At 43.8% G+C, this 13,844-nt stretch overlaps 1 protein-coding gene across 2 annotated transcripts in view; it reads left to right on the top strand.

The window, feature by feature from the left end:
• Positions 1 to 379: 379 nt before the first annotated feature.
• The window catches only part of Cd38 (CD38 molecule), a 30,307-nt gene continuing 16,842 nt past the window's right edge, over positions 380 to 13,844 (top strand). The window contains exons 1-2 of one of the 2 annotated variants that reach the window (XM_070012425.1): positions 380 to 394; positions 678 to 958. In XM_070012425.1, the coding sequence (XP_069868526.1) occupies positions 696 to 958 (263 nt within the window). In that variant the 5' untranslated portion in view covers positions 380 to 394; positions 678 to 695. Of the gene's footprint in view, positions 395 to 426; positions 549 to 677; positions 959 to 13,844 lie in introns of those variants that run through there. The other variant, XM_070012424.1, reaches the window with a different exon arrangement.

Raw genomic sequence — 13,844 nt, 5'->3', positions numbered from 1 at the left:
CATCAAAGCGTGATAGAATAGATGACATTTAGTGAACTGCCGACCATGGGCCGGGCAGTGTGTGCTCAACACCTTGGAAATACGAATTCACTTAATCCCCACAGAAGCCCTGTAGGCGAGGCTCCGCACGTTCCAGAGAGGAGCTTGCCCTCGGTCACTCAGCTGGGGCTGGAACTCGGAACTGCAGTCACTGATGCTGCTGCGTGAGAGAACGCGCTGGCTTTTCGTTGGAGACTCGGGGGGGCTGAGCAGGTGTTCATCAGAGCCCTGAGATGGAGGGAGGGTGTTCGTGCCTAGACACAGCGCTTGGTGTGAATGCAAAGAGAGTTCCGACGGTCCTCGGGCTTCCTCCTAGTACACGTGGCTGAGCCGCTGAAGGCGGGGTGCGGGACAGGTTGGCCAGGAGTCGGGGAAGGGCACAGTTACTTGGGCCCCTCCAGAGGGGGAAGGGGGCGTCCTCTCCCTGGAGATGGAGAATCTGGATTGATCTGCTCAGGAGTCCAGAGAGGAGATATAGTTGGATCTTTGAGATCCTTTGAACCAGATGGGTAGGACTGGGAAGGGAAGCAGATAAAGCAAGTGAAAGACTGGGGGGGGGGGAAAGGGAGCCCCACAAGCAGCCCACGCCCCTCCTCTTCCTGCCTACACTCGCTGACCTCTCGAATTCCGCCCCGCAGGCTCCCGCATTCGGCCCCATGGACGGAGGTGAATTCACTCCCGAGTCGTCCCGGGAAAGACTCAGATGCTGTGGGCTCTCCAGGAAAATCCTCGTGTGTCTGGGCGTGGGTGTCCTGGCCCTCATCCTGTTGGGGCTCGGGCTCGCCTTGTTCGCGGTTCACAGATGGCGACTTTTCTCCAAGCCCCTGCAGTGGAACTCGACCCGCACCACCCCGCACTTCTCGGAGATCTTCCTAGGGCGATGCTACCTCTACACCCAAGTCCTGCACCCCGAGCTGGGGTGAGTGGGTGCCCGCTGGCCATGCGCACGGGCGCGCGCGCGCGCTCAGGGCGGGGTGGGGGGTGGCGCGGAGCGCCCCCAAACCGGCAGTCAGCACCCTAGTGGGACCTGAGCACCTTCCCGCAGCGCGGGCAGGAGCGGGAGGATGCGGGGCTCTTGCTGAGCCCCGGGCAGAGGTGCCAGCCTTGGGGATCGGGGGTGGGGGGGGTCCTAGCGCTCGTCCCCAGTCCAGCCGTGGGGCACAGGGCGCGGGGGGGGGGGGGTTGGCGACGTTCCCAAGCCCGGCTGGGGTCCCAGAGCGCAGGCAGGACTGTTCCAAGCGACACCCGGGTTCGGTGGCTTTCGGGAGCCTGCGGTCAGGAAGCCATCCGAAAAGCCAGATCGCTCACGCAGTTTGATCAATCGAACGACTTAAACCGGCACCCGAGGTTTTTCCTGTGGTCCCGGAAACCCACTTGACCCCGAACAAAACGGAAACCAAGTGGGCTTTATAAGCCCCAAGTGGGCTGCTTGGGGAGGAGGGTGGGCACCCCGCCCGCATCAACCTGGCACACACACGTGTCCCCCCCCCCCCCAAGAGAGGCGCTCTGGTCCCCCAGTGCTCATCTCCCGCTGCTCGCTTTGGGAAGAACTTAGTTCTGCGGTTGTGCGCACCCAGGTCTCCCTTACGCACGGGCCATGCTCAGAGCTGTGCCCCGGAGCTCGGGCAGAGAGCTCCACGCGTGCTTGTGTGTGATCACAGACAACCAAACGCTTATTGGAAAGGGAAGGGAGAAGGCAGGGGTTCGGCAGGCTGAGCGCCGAGCAAATCAAAGCAGATCCCAGCTGCTCGCCTGAGCAGAGGCAACTCATTTTTCTGTTCACATAATCTTTTTATTTTATTTATTTATTTTTTATTGTGAAAATACCGTACAGAGGGGTTACAATTACATGGGCAAGATAATGAGTACATTTCTTATCAAGCATTGTTGCCTCCTCCCTTGTTTCCCCTTCCCATCCCTTCCCATCTCCCGCCCTCCCCTCCCCCCCCCCCCCCCCCCCCCCCCCCCCCGCCAAAGTTGTAAAGTTGGTTTTTCGACATAACAACTTGTGCGTCTCATTGTTGCAGTGGGTCCACCTGTATCCTTAGTTAAACGATTTGTTTTTTTCCCTTCCCCTCCACAAATTATACCAACATCAAATACAGTGAAAGCAGGAGTTATACCGTGGGGGAGGGACATACAATCGCAAGAAAGAAAAACCATTTGAGTCCTTATCTTGGGGTTCATTTCGCCTAACATCAACTTATCTGACAGTTTCTGCTTGTCTCAGACAAATAAGGGAAATCATGGGACCTATGTTTCTTTGGGCCTGGCTTACTTGATATAATTTTTTCCAAGGCATAATCTTTTTTTTTTTTTTTTGTCGGTCATGGGGCTTGAACTCTGGGCCTGGGCGCTATCCCTCAGCTCTTCAGCTCAAGGCGAGCGCTCTACCACTTGAGCTACAGCGCCACTTCCTCCAAGGCATAATCTTAACCGTTAACGTTTCCTTTTCTTCTTCCTCTTCTTGCTTTGTCATCGTTCATTGGCTAAAGTCACACTGCAGCTTGGACGAGCTGATCCACACAGCAAAGCGATGCACACAGAATCCTCCAGGGTTTTAGCCAAGCACCCCTCTTCTTGGGTACTTTAGGATTGGGAATTGTGCAGTCCCAAGGATTGGGTTGAAGTCCCAAGGTTCTATCACCATGAGACTGGAGCGGATTCCTTCCTTCACTCTTCTGTGTCTGATGGTCTCACCTGTAAAACAGGAACATTAATACTATAAACTCAATGTTAATTATTCTATTTATTACTAATATATGATTTATAGATACAATGTAATATAAAAATAATCATAAAAATGCGTGACTCATGAACAAATGACAACAACTGACAGGAATAATTTTGTTATACAGTAAGCCCTCAGAAGTATAGATACGGACATGAAGCGTCATAGACACCTTTCCACAATAATAAATGCAGTAGTGCAAAGACAACCATTTAGAAAGGATGCCTCACCGTACATTGTGAAATCGAAATTCAGTACATCAGTCCTCTAGTGATAGAATTCGTGTTGTTTCTAACTTGTTTCTAATGCTCTTCTTTGAATGTAACAGTTAGACTTCATGCTGGTGTCCAGATATCTACTTATTTTTTTAAACCAGCTCCTAATATTCCATAGGCTCTGTGTGACCCTTTCCAGTTGACAGAAAATTCATTTTCTTTCACTTTTTAATCCTCTCTATTCCCTCAGTAACTGCTTGTTGAGCATCATACTGTGACCCAGGAAGAGTTCTGGCTGGTGCCTCTTGATTGAACAGTCAAGTCCCTCCTGGCCGCGGTGAGCTGCTTCACATGCGGACGTTTCTGCACATAGCAGAGGAAGAGGGATTTGCAGAGGAAGAGGGATTTGTAGTAGCGGAACATGTCACCGAAGGGGAAGTGAGAATATTTCTATTGATCAAACTCCAATAGTGTCAGTTTCTCTCCAAAATACTTATACAGGACATACTTCTCCATCTCCTCTTTGTTACTGAATATTTTCCACCTCCCCAGTTAGGAGAAAAGTAGCACCTAATTACTTGGTTCCCAGTGCGTCTAAGCATATATTGGTTGACCATATACTTTCCCTCCTGTTGTCTCGTTCAGGTCCTTCGTAATTTCTGTTGAGTTGTTTTAAAATTTATTTTATGAGGGTTCTTTATATGTTTTGGATATATTTACACACAACACACAGATATATACATAGAGTCTTACAGCTATACCCCTGAAATCCCGAATTTGATTATTATCTTTAGGCTATTTTTTTATTTCTATATTGTTTTCCCAGGAAAACATTTGTTTTGTTTTCAGACCCAACAAATCCTATCATGGAAATGTTTTGTTTTGAGTCTGCATTTTTTAAAAGTCAAGAATTCTTCTTTCTTTCCTTTCTTCTCTCCTTCCTTCCTCTTTCTCTCTCTTCATTTCTCTTTCTCTCTCCCTTCCTTCCTTTCCTTCTTCTTTCTTTCTTTCCTTCCTTTCCTTCTTCTTTCTTTCTTTCCTTCCTTCCTTCCTTCCCTCCTTCCTTCCTTCCTTCCTTCCTTCCTTCCTTCCTTCCTTCCTTCCTTTCTTTCTTTCTTTCTTTCTTTCTTTCTTTCTTTCTTTCTTTCTTTCTTTCTTTCTTTCTTTCTCTCTGTCTGTCTGTCTTTCTTTTCTTTTCTTTCTTTCTTTCCTTCTCTCCCTCTCTATTTGTTTCTTTCCTTCTCTTCTTCTCTCCCTTTCTATTTTTCTCTCCTTTCTCTGTCTTCTTCTCTTCTCTTCTTTTGTTCTTCCTTCCTTCCTTCCCTCCCTCCCTCCCTCTCTCCCTCCCACCCTCCCTTCCTCCCTCCCTTCCTTCCTTCCTTCCTTTCTTCCTTCCTTCCTTCTTCTCTCCCATTCTCTTTCTCTCCTTTCTCCTCTCTCTTTCTTCTCTTCCTTCCTTCCTTCCTTCCTTCCTTCCTTCCTTCCTTCTTTTCTTTTCTTTCTCCCTCTCTGTCTCTCTTTCTTTCTTGGCTTGACTGAAGGCAGCTAAAAGAACAGAACCAGTGCTTTCACATCTTGCCTGGCACTGGCAGCTGCATCTCCACCTTTCCTAGGCACGTTTCTGTGTCTTCTTGACTTTTGTAGTGACAGTGTCACCAAACTTCCTGCCACACCATTACACAGGCCGTCTTGAGGGCAGCCTCCAGCAACCATTCCTGTCCATCCAGCTGCTAACTGACAGTCCTTCCAGACCTTCCTTCTTCCATCTATTCCCCAGTCTCTGTGCTAATGCCACAGTGTACTAGTCAAGGCCTTCAGAGAAACAGAAATAATATGTAAGGTGAGACAGAAAGGGAGGGGGGAGAACAGGATTGGCTAATGCAATGGTAGAGGGTAATCAGCAAGGTCAGGAACTGGAAACCCAGGAGGAGCTGATGCTAGGATTCTCTTTTCCTCCTGCGACCTCGATCATTTCTATAAGGCTCACCTGGTTTGATGAGACCCATCTACATTATGAAGGGTACTATGTCTTAGGTTTACTGGTTCAAATGTTAATTATACTAAAAGAGGATACCTTCACAACAACACATCTGGGGACCTTGGCCTAGCGAAGGTAACACAGTGAATCACCGTGCATGCGTTTTAGGGGTTTGTTATGTAATTCTTCAATCAAGGTACCATTTTCTATATGGGTATGAGAAACTGCTACCCTGAAATGTAAAGCTACAATAATTTATTCTGTTTCATGATTCTATGGGTTGACAGCTGAGGGGAGCTGCTGCATGTGATGTCAGCTGGGTTTGTAGACACCCAGGATGGACCCTTGGCAGGAACATTCCAGATGTTTGTCCACATAAATGGCGTCTGAGTTCGGCTGGGCCGGCTCCTCCTCTTCCTCTCTTAACTGGCCCAAGTTCTCTCCTTCTGCATGTGTCTTCACTGTGCTGTCTCTCCCGTTAGAGTCGGATTTCTGCAGAAGTCATGCTTAGCTGGCGCTCGTTCATTCCCATGTATCCGCGGGTGCAGGCAGACACCAGCCTAGCCCAGGCTCAGGAAGAACAGAAGCAAAAAGCTCCACCTCTTGGTGGAGGGAATAACACAAAATTGTGTGGATGGCTTTGACCTCTCACAGTTTTACTTTCTTTTTCTCTGCTTTTGTATTTTTATTTTTTTTAATTTTTGCTCTTTCATTACACCTTCTGCTCCATCTCATAACTTTCTAGTAAGTAGATTTTAAATGATACAAGTCTAATTTTACCTGATTTCACCTTTCTGTTTTCACCTAGCAGCTGTGTGACCCTAGGTACATTTTCAGCCTGTCTGTTCCTCCCTGTCTCCCTCAGTACCATGGAGGGTAAGTTTCCCTTTCATAGGCGGGTGAGGTGGCTGCAGGAGGAAATCAGTAATCCATTGCCTGCTCCTTTTGCCCTCCCCACTTCTGCTTGTTCCCACTCCAAACAGGCCCTGTTTTACATTACTGTAAAGTCCTGGGACTTGAGTTCTGGGCCTGGGCACTTTCCTGGACTCCTTCACTCAAGGCGAGCCCTCTACCACGTTGAGCACAGCTCCACTTCCAGCTTTTTCTGTGATTAATTGGAGATGAGAGTCTCACGGGCTTCCCTGCCCAGGCTGGCTTCAAACCATGATCCTCAGATCTCAGCCTCCTGAGTAGCTAGGATTACAGGTGTGAGACACTGGAGCCTGGCTTGCCATTTATTTTTAAAAACTTACATTCCACTTATGAAAGAGAACATGAGGTATTTGTTGTTTTCAGTCTAGCTTATTTCCTGTACCATGATGACTTCCAGTTCCATCCATTGACATAATTTTGTTCTTTTTTATGGTTGAATAGTTCATTATAGATAATATATACGATATAAGTAACAATATTATTAATATTAATTAATAACAGAATATACTATCTTACATATAGCATATATATTACATATAGTTTATGTATATAGATGTAGATAGTATAATAGGTACTATTATAGATATTATAAGTAATATATTATATATATGTAATAAATGCTATATATTGCATATAGTATATATACACTATATAAAATATAAATAGATCAAATATTTTTATCAACTTTATCTTCTTGGAAAAACTAACCACTTTTTTTTATTGTAATTACTCTCCAATCCCTCTATTTTGGTGTTGGGCACATAGCCTGTGAACCTTTCTCTCCTGGGATTTCTTTACAGGCTGAAGAACTTTATTTTTCACACTTGTTCCTTTTTCTTGCCAAGTTACCATCTAGTCTCCTGGCGAGGAGTGGCCTTTGAATTAAGGAGGCAGACACTGTATATAGTATAGACACTGTGCATAGTATTTTGACTATAAGTTACTAGTGGCATAAAGCTTGTATCCTTAGGGCCAAAAGAACCATGAAGAATACGCAAACTTATTGGCCCCTACCCGCAATTCCAACATTTAGGGTGCTGGGAATGATGAGAGAGAAAAAACTGACACCTGAGGCCAGAGATGCAAGAATAAACGGAACAAGAAACTAACAACTTTACTTCCTAAGTGACTGATTTTCTTCTAACTATAACAATACCACATGCCCATTTTATAACATTTGTTAAACTTCAAAAAGAAGAAGAAGAAGCAGTTTAGGGCACTGGGGGCTCACACCTGTAATTCTAGCTACTTAAGAGGCTGAGGATCTGAGGGTCATGGTTTGAGGCCAGCCCAGGCAGAAAAGTCCAGGAGACTCTTATCTCCAATTAATCACCAGAAAACCAGAAGTGGTACCATAGTTCAAGTGACAGAGAGCTAGCCTTCAGCAAAAAACTCAGAGACAGTGCTAAAGCCCTGAGTTCAAACCCCACGAACACTACTACCACCAGCACCACCAAAAACAACAAAAACAAGAAAAGAAAAACATGCATGATAAAGAACATGTATTAAGAATTAACAATTTGTGCAAAGCAAAGGATGTGTCTCTTAACCTTCCAAACTAGAATTCTAAAAGGAAAAAAAGAAAAACAAATTAGTGAAGCTTACGGTTTTCAAGAGGAAGCTATATCCCTGTGTGAATGGATAATTTCAGCATAAGAAGTTTTATCAACATAATTAAAATTTACTATACTGCTTTTTCTTAAAAACAAAAAAACCCCCAGCTGAGCTCTGGTTCCCGCTTCCTACTGGAACGAGTCGGAGCAGCTGTGCTGTTGACAGTTTCTCCTACTTGAGTTTCAGTTGTTTTGAGGAAGCATTAGAAGTTCCTCCAAGGTTTGCTTTTCCTGGCCACATCTCTGTTTGCCTTGATAGTGTTCAAATGTTCCTTAGTTTATTCTGACTATCCAACAAGCACTATATTGAAGTCATTTCTCCCCTTGGTACTTCCTAAGTTAACTATAGTGAAATTCATAGTAACATTGATTATCTTGCAGGTAGCAATTGGAAATAAGTTTCCTTATGCATTAAATTATTTGTAGCCATGCCTTAAGTTGGCTGAAAATCAATCTCCTTGGGAATTCTTCAAGGACAAAGACTGAAAACAAACTGCTAAAATGGGGAGAGATTAGAAACCACAAAGGAACATTTTATTTATTTATTTGGCCAGTTGTGGGGCCTGAACTCTGGCCTGGGTGCTGCCCCTCAGCTCTTTAGCTAAAGTGCTCTACCACTTGAGCCACAGCGCCACTTCTGGCTTTTTCTGCTTATGTGGTGCTGAGGATTCGAACCCAGGGCCTCATGCTTGCAAGGCAAGCACTCTACCACTGAGCCACCTTCCCAGCCCACAAAGGAATATTTGAAACTCAGAACAAAGTAAAGTGATTATGTGTTGGAGACCTGTGTTCATGTTTTAAGACTGCTGGGCACTGATGGCTCACACCTGTAATCCTAGCTATTCAGGAAGCTGAGATCTGAGGATCACAGTTTGAAACCAGCCAGGGCAGGAACGTAGTATAATTTCCAATTATCCACCAGGAAAACGGAAGTGGTGATGTGGCTCAAAGTAGCAGAGTGCTAGCCTTGAGCAAAAAGAGTTCTGGGAGAGTGCCCAGGCCCTGGGTTCAAGACTGGCAACCACCACCACCAACAACAACAAAGATTTTTTTTCAAAGGCACTCTGGAACCCCAGAAAGTGAGTGGATCAACTTTACAGCTGAGAACGACACATTCTATACTCAGCAAGTCTGAGAGAGGGTGCCCTCCTCCCTCCAATATTTCCATCACCCTCTTTGGTACTCTTCCACTTATGTTCCTCATTTTTTTTTAAAAATTAAAAATATGGGCTGGGAAGGTGGCTCAATGGTAGAGCGCTTGCCTTGCATGCATGAGGCCCTGGGTTTGATTCCTCAGCACCACATAAACAGAAAAAGCCGGAAGTGGCGCTGTGGCTCAAGCGGTAGAGTGCTAGCCTTGAGCTGAAGAGCTGAGGGACAGCGCCTAGGCCCAGAGTTCAGGTCCACGACCGGCAAAAAAAAAAAAAAAAAAAATTAAAAATATTAAGTTAGGACAATTTAAACACACTGAAATGTTCATTGACTATCGGATCCATTTATTCAACAACAGACAGACAACAGAACTTTGCTGTATTTGCTACATGTCTGTTTTCTTTCTGGTTTTTAAAGAAATACTACAGAATGGGAAAATAAAAAAATACCTCTGCCCAATTTCGTTTCTTCTTTTGGCAGAGGCAAATGGTGCTATCTGTTTCTTTTATGTCTTTCTAGAAATATTCTCTGCTCATACGAACACACATTCTTTTATTCCCACATGTCATCTCCCCCGTGTCTTATGTTCCCCACCCCTCATTTACAACCTCTCTTTATTGTGGGCAAAGCTTGAACTCCTTCTCATGGTGAACAGTTTTCCCTTTTGATGAACTAGTGCTACTCAAGCAGACCTCCATACTGTTTCAATTCTTTTGCAATCTATTACAAATACTGCCATAGTAAAAATCCTTCAGTGTATGCTTACATACGTGTGAAAGAATCCTAGACATGGAGTTGCTAATTTAGTTTTGAAAAAAACATAAATGCCGCAGCTTCTCTTCGCGAGCAGTGAGTTTCTTTTCTCCCACACATTGGACTATCTGACATGTCCTCAAGCTTCTTCAACGCCATGACCAGAAAGAACGTTACCTGGAGTTACTTTTATTTGCATTCATATTAAATACGTTTGCTCTGTAGAGTTAATTTTGTTTTTTTTCCCAGTTCACAGTACTTGGATATTTCAGTGACTTTACTTTTTGAGATTTACCCATGACAAAATATGAGGTCTAGTTTATAAATTTTTACTGTGTCTACTGAAGAACCACAGCAGACTTCCATTAATACAGGTAGACTTGCGTTCAGAATCCAGCATGTGACTGTGTTCTGTGCTGACATTCTGAATGTGACTCTAATCTCTTATCAATTACGTAGCTTACAAATACTTTCCTAATCTCTGCTTGTGGTGCCCCTCGTCTTGCTGAAGATGTGATCATGTAACCATCGCTTTCTATAGCTGTGCGTTTGTCACTGGGTTGGCAGGTGCGTACCGCTGCATGCAGCCATTGATTGGGATGGAGTCTCCTGCAATTTTATTTCCCAGCTGGCTTTGAATTTAGATCGTTTGACTTCTGTCTCTCATGTAACTTGGATTACAGGCTTGAGCTACTCCACTGGCTCTATTGTAACTTGGATTACAGGCTTGAGTTACCACACTTGGCTCTATGTTGTAGATGGCACCATAATTGGGATGTGGTCTATGCCAAAGGGGCATGTGCTAAAAGCTTGATTTTTTTCTTCTTTTTTTTAATTTTTATTTTTTATTGTGAACATACTGTACAGAGGGGTTACAATTACATGGGCAAGATAATGAGTACATTTCTTATCAAGCATTGCAGCCTCCTCCTTTGTTTACCCTTCACATCCCTTCCCAGCCTCCCCCCCCCCGCCTCCTCCACCCCCTCCTCTCCCCCCCCACCAAAGTTGTAAAGTTCGTTTTCGACATGACAACTTGTACTTCTCATTGTTGTAACGGGTCCACAGTTATCCTCACATGACTTGTTTTTCCCCTTCTCCTCCACAAATTGTACCGACATCAAATATAGTGAAAGCAGGGGTTATACTGTGGGGGAGGGACATGCAAAACAACAAAGAAATAATCTTTTTTTTATGATTCTTTTTTTTTAATTTAATTTTATTTTATTTGTGAACATACTGTACAGAGGGGTTACAATTGCATGGGCAGGATAATGCGTACATTTCTTACCAAGCACTGCAGCCTCCTCCTTTGTTTACCCTTCACATCACTTCCCAGCATCCCCCCTTCCCCCCTTCCCCCCTTCCCCCCTCCCCCCTCCCCCCCCCCCCCCCCCCGCACCGATGTTGTAAAGCTCATTTTGGACATGACAACTTGTACTTCTCATTGTTGCAACAGGTCCACCTGTATCCTTAAACAACTGGTTTTTCCCCATCTCCTCCACAAGTTATACTGACATCAAATATAGTGAAAGCAGGGGTTATACTGTGGTGGAGGGACATACAAAGCAACAAAGAGATAATCGTATAGATGCATTAGAAACACATGCATGAAAGAAAAAAACATTAAAATACATATCTAAGGGTTCATTTTCCTGACATCACATTATCTGACCTTTTCTGCTTGACTCAGACATATACTAGATATTGCAAATAAGGGAAACCATGGGACCTATGTTTCTTTGGGCTTGGCTTACTTCACTTAATATAATTTTTTCCAAGCCTTTCCATTTCCTAACAAATGAGACAATGTCATTCTTTCTGATGGAGGCATAGAATTCCATTTTGTATGAAAGCTTGATTTCTAGTGTGGTGATGTGAGAGATGGCCGAGACTCATGGGAGGTGATTAGGTCATGTGGGATGGTGCTCTTGGAAGGTACTAATGCTGGGCTCACAGTGAGCTGGTTCCCATGAATGGATTATTATAAAAACAACGTCCAGCCGGGCGCTGGTGGCTCATGCCTGTAATCCTAGCTACTAAGGAGGCTGAGATCTGAGGATCGCGGTTCAAAGCCAGCCCAGGCAGGAGAGACTGTGAGACTCCTATCTCCAATAAACCACCAGAAAACCGGAAGTGGCGCTGTAGCTCAAGTGGTAGAGCGCTTGCCTTGAGCTGAAGAGCTGAGGGACAGCGCCCAGGCCCAGAGTTCAAGCCCCACGACCGACCAAAAAAAAAAAATGTCCACACTCTCTGGATTCTGCTCTCAACCTACAATACCTTCCATGTGAAAAATCAGGTTATAGCTTATGAATAGAAATGTACTTTTAAAATTCATATTTTTAACATTGGGGAATTTGCATGAGAAACCTGAAAACTAGTTTTTAGCGAGTCCAAGAATTCAAGGAGTGGGTTATAAATGATGGTCAAAATATAAAATGATGTTAAGCAAAATGAACCCCAAGATAGGAACACAAATGGTTTTATCTTTCTTGCTATTGCTTTTAATGTATTTATAAGGTACTATGTGATTTTTTTTTTGTTTCTTTTATATGTTCTTCCCTCGTGGTATAAACCCTGTTGTCACTGTATTTGATGTCAGTGCCCTGAATCCTGTGTATGCATTTTTCTAATTTGGAGAGGGGAAGGGAAATAACAAAATGCTGAAATAAGGATACAAGGCGACCCATTGTAACAATGAGAGGTACAAGACACTATGTAGAAAACGAACTTTGCAACTTGGAGGGGGTGGGGAAGTGTGGAGGGAAAGGATGGTAGGGGAAAAACAAAGGAGGAGGTAACAATACTGGATAAGAAATGAACTCTTTATCTTACTCATGTAACTAACCCCAGTACAGTATCTTTACAATAAAAATATTTAAAAATGATGGTCAAAGAACCCTCTAACTTAAACTTTCTCTTGATAATTTGTTTTGCATTACCTTTTCAGGAAAACTTGCATCCAAACCAATGATTAGTAAGGGATTGACTTAATATCCTAAGAGCAGACATGCTAAGTCTTGAAATGGGGATAAAAGACAGGACATGAAAAACTAATGATTATTGCTTTTTTAATGACACACTTCTAATATGTTTAAACATGAGCAGGGTTCCCTAAGCTCTTCCCCCAAATACTTTATTTCAACATTAGGCCTCCCCCTCTCTACTGCATTTGGAAATTTACAACAGCTCTTGGCATGACTTCCTGACTAATTGGAATGACCCAGTATCAATCTGAATTTGCCTTGACCAATCAGGAGCATCTGTCTTCATTTGCCTTGACCAATCACAAGCATCTGCCATGGCCAATCACTTCCTCATTTGGCTTTCAACACAATCCATTCTTCTGCTCTTTGGTCCTAATCCCTCCTCTAAGTTTTGGTGGGTTTCTTCTGCCATATTTTGTGTTAGAGTGCCTCAAATCTCAAGCCTCATTTAACTACTCGTCTTTGTCCTGTGAACACTGATCTCCTGTGGTCTCATGGTCTTTCCTTCTTAGCTTCACAATCATGTACTTTTATAGCACAGCTTCTCTTGGATGTCCAGTAGGTATTTTACATTTAGTATGTCCAAATGGAACCCTGGCCAATGTCTTCCAGCTAAAGGAACATTATCCTTCCAGTGTCTCAGGCCTCACTCGTTGGAATTATCCATGACTTGTTATTTTTTCTAACACTGTATACTCAGTCCATCAGGAGATTCACAATGAACCTAAGTTCCATCACTTTTCTCCATCTCTACCTCCATCATGCTGCTCCAAAGCATCGTTTGCCCTTGCCCAGATGACTGACCTGCCCGTTTGAGATTTAAGTAGAGCATGTGCTTACTGTGCTCAGAAACCTCTATGCTCCTCACTTCATCTGACGTAGAAGTCAAATTCCTTATCATGACTTCTGAAGCTCTGCCCAGGGGACTTCTTTACTTTTCTGACTTCATTTCCATCGACTCTTGCTGGTGTACTCTGCCCCAGGTCCCCTGATTTCTTTGCTGTTTCCTCAGCTTGCTGTGTATTGGGGATCAAGGGATACTTGTTCCTCCAGTCCTGACTGAAGTTCTCTTGGCTATTTGTGTGCTTAAGTCCCTTGCTTCCTTTGAATCTTTGCTCATTGTCACCTGCTGTCTCCACTTTATTTACCTTTGAACGTTACCACCTCCTCCAACATTACTCCTGACCTTTTGTTCCTAGTCAGTTTTTCTCCCATTTCAGCTAGATCCTATAAATTTCAAGTATACTCTGTACATAACCATTACATTTATTGTTTATTGTTAGTCTTGCTGTAGTAGAAAGTATGCTTTCACAAAGACATCTATGGCTGTTTTGTTCTTGGGTAGATCCTGTGTGTTTATAAATATACATAATATATATTCAATGAATAATTGTTGGATTAATGAAAGAAGGAATGCTTTTTAAATATCTAATGATAGTAAAA

This window comes from Dipodomys merriami, unplaced genomic scaffold (genome assembly GCF_024711535.1).
Source record: "Dipodomys merriami isolate MVZ:Mamm:240054 unplaced genomic scaffold, mDipMer1.0.p SCAF_9, whole genome shotgun sequence".
Lineage (NCBI taxonomy): Eukaryota > Metazoa > Chordata > Mammalia > Rodentia > Heteromyidae > Dipodomys > Dipodomys merriami.
Note: the sequence above shows the minus strand (reverse complement) of the source record. Positions and strands in the feature narration are given on the sequence as shown.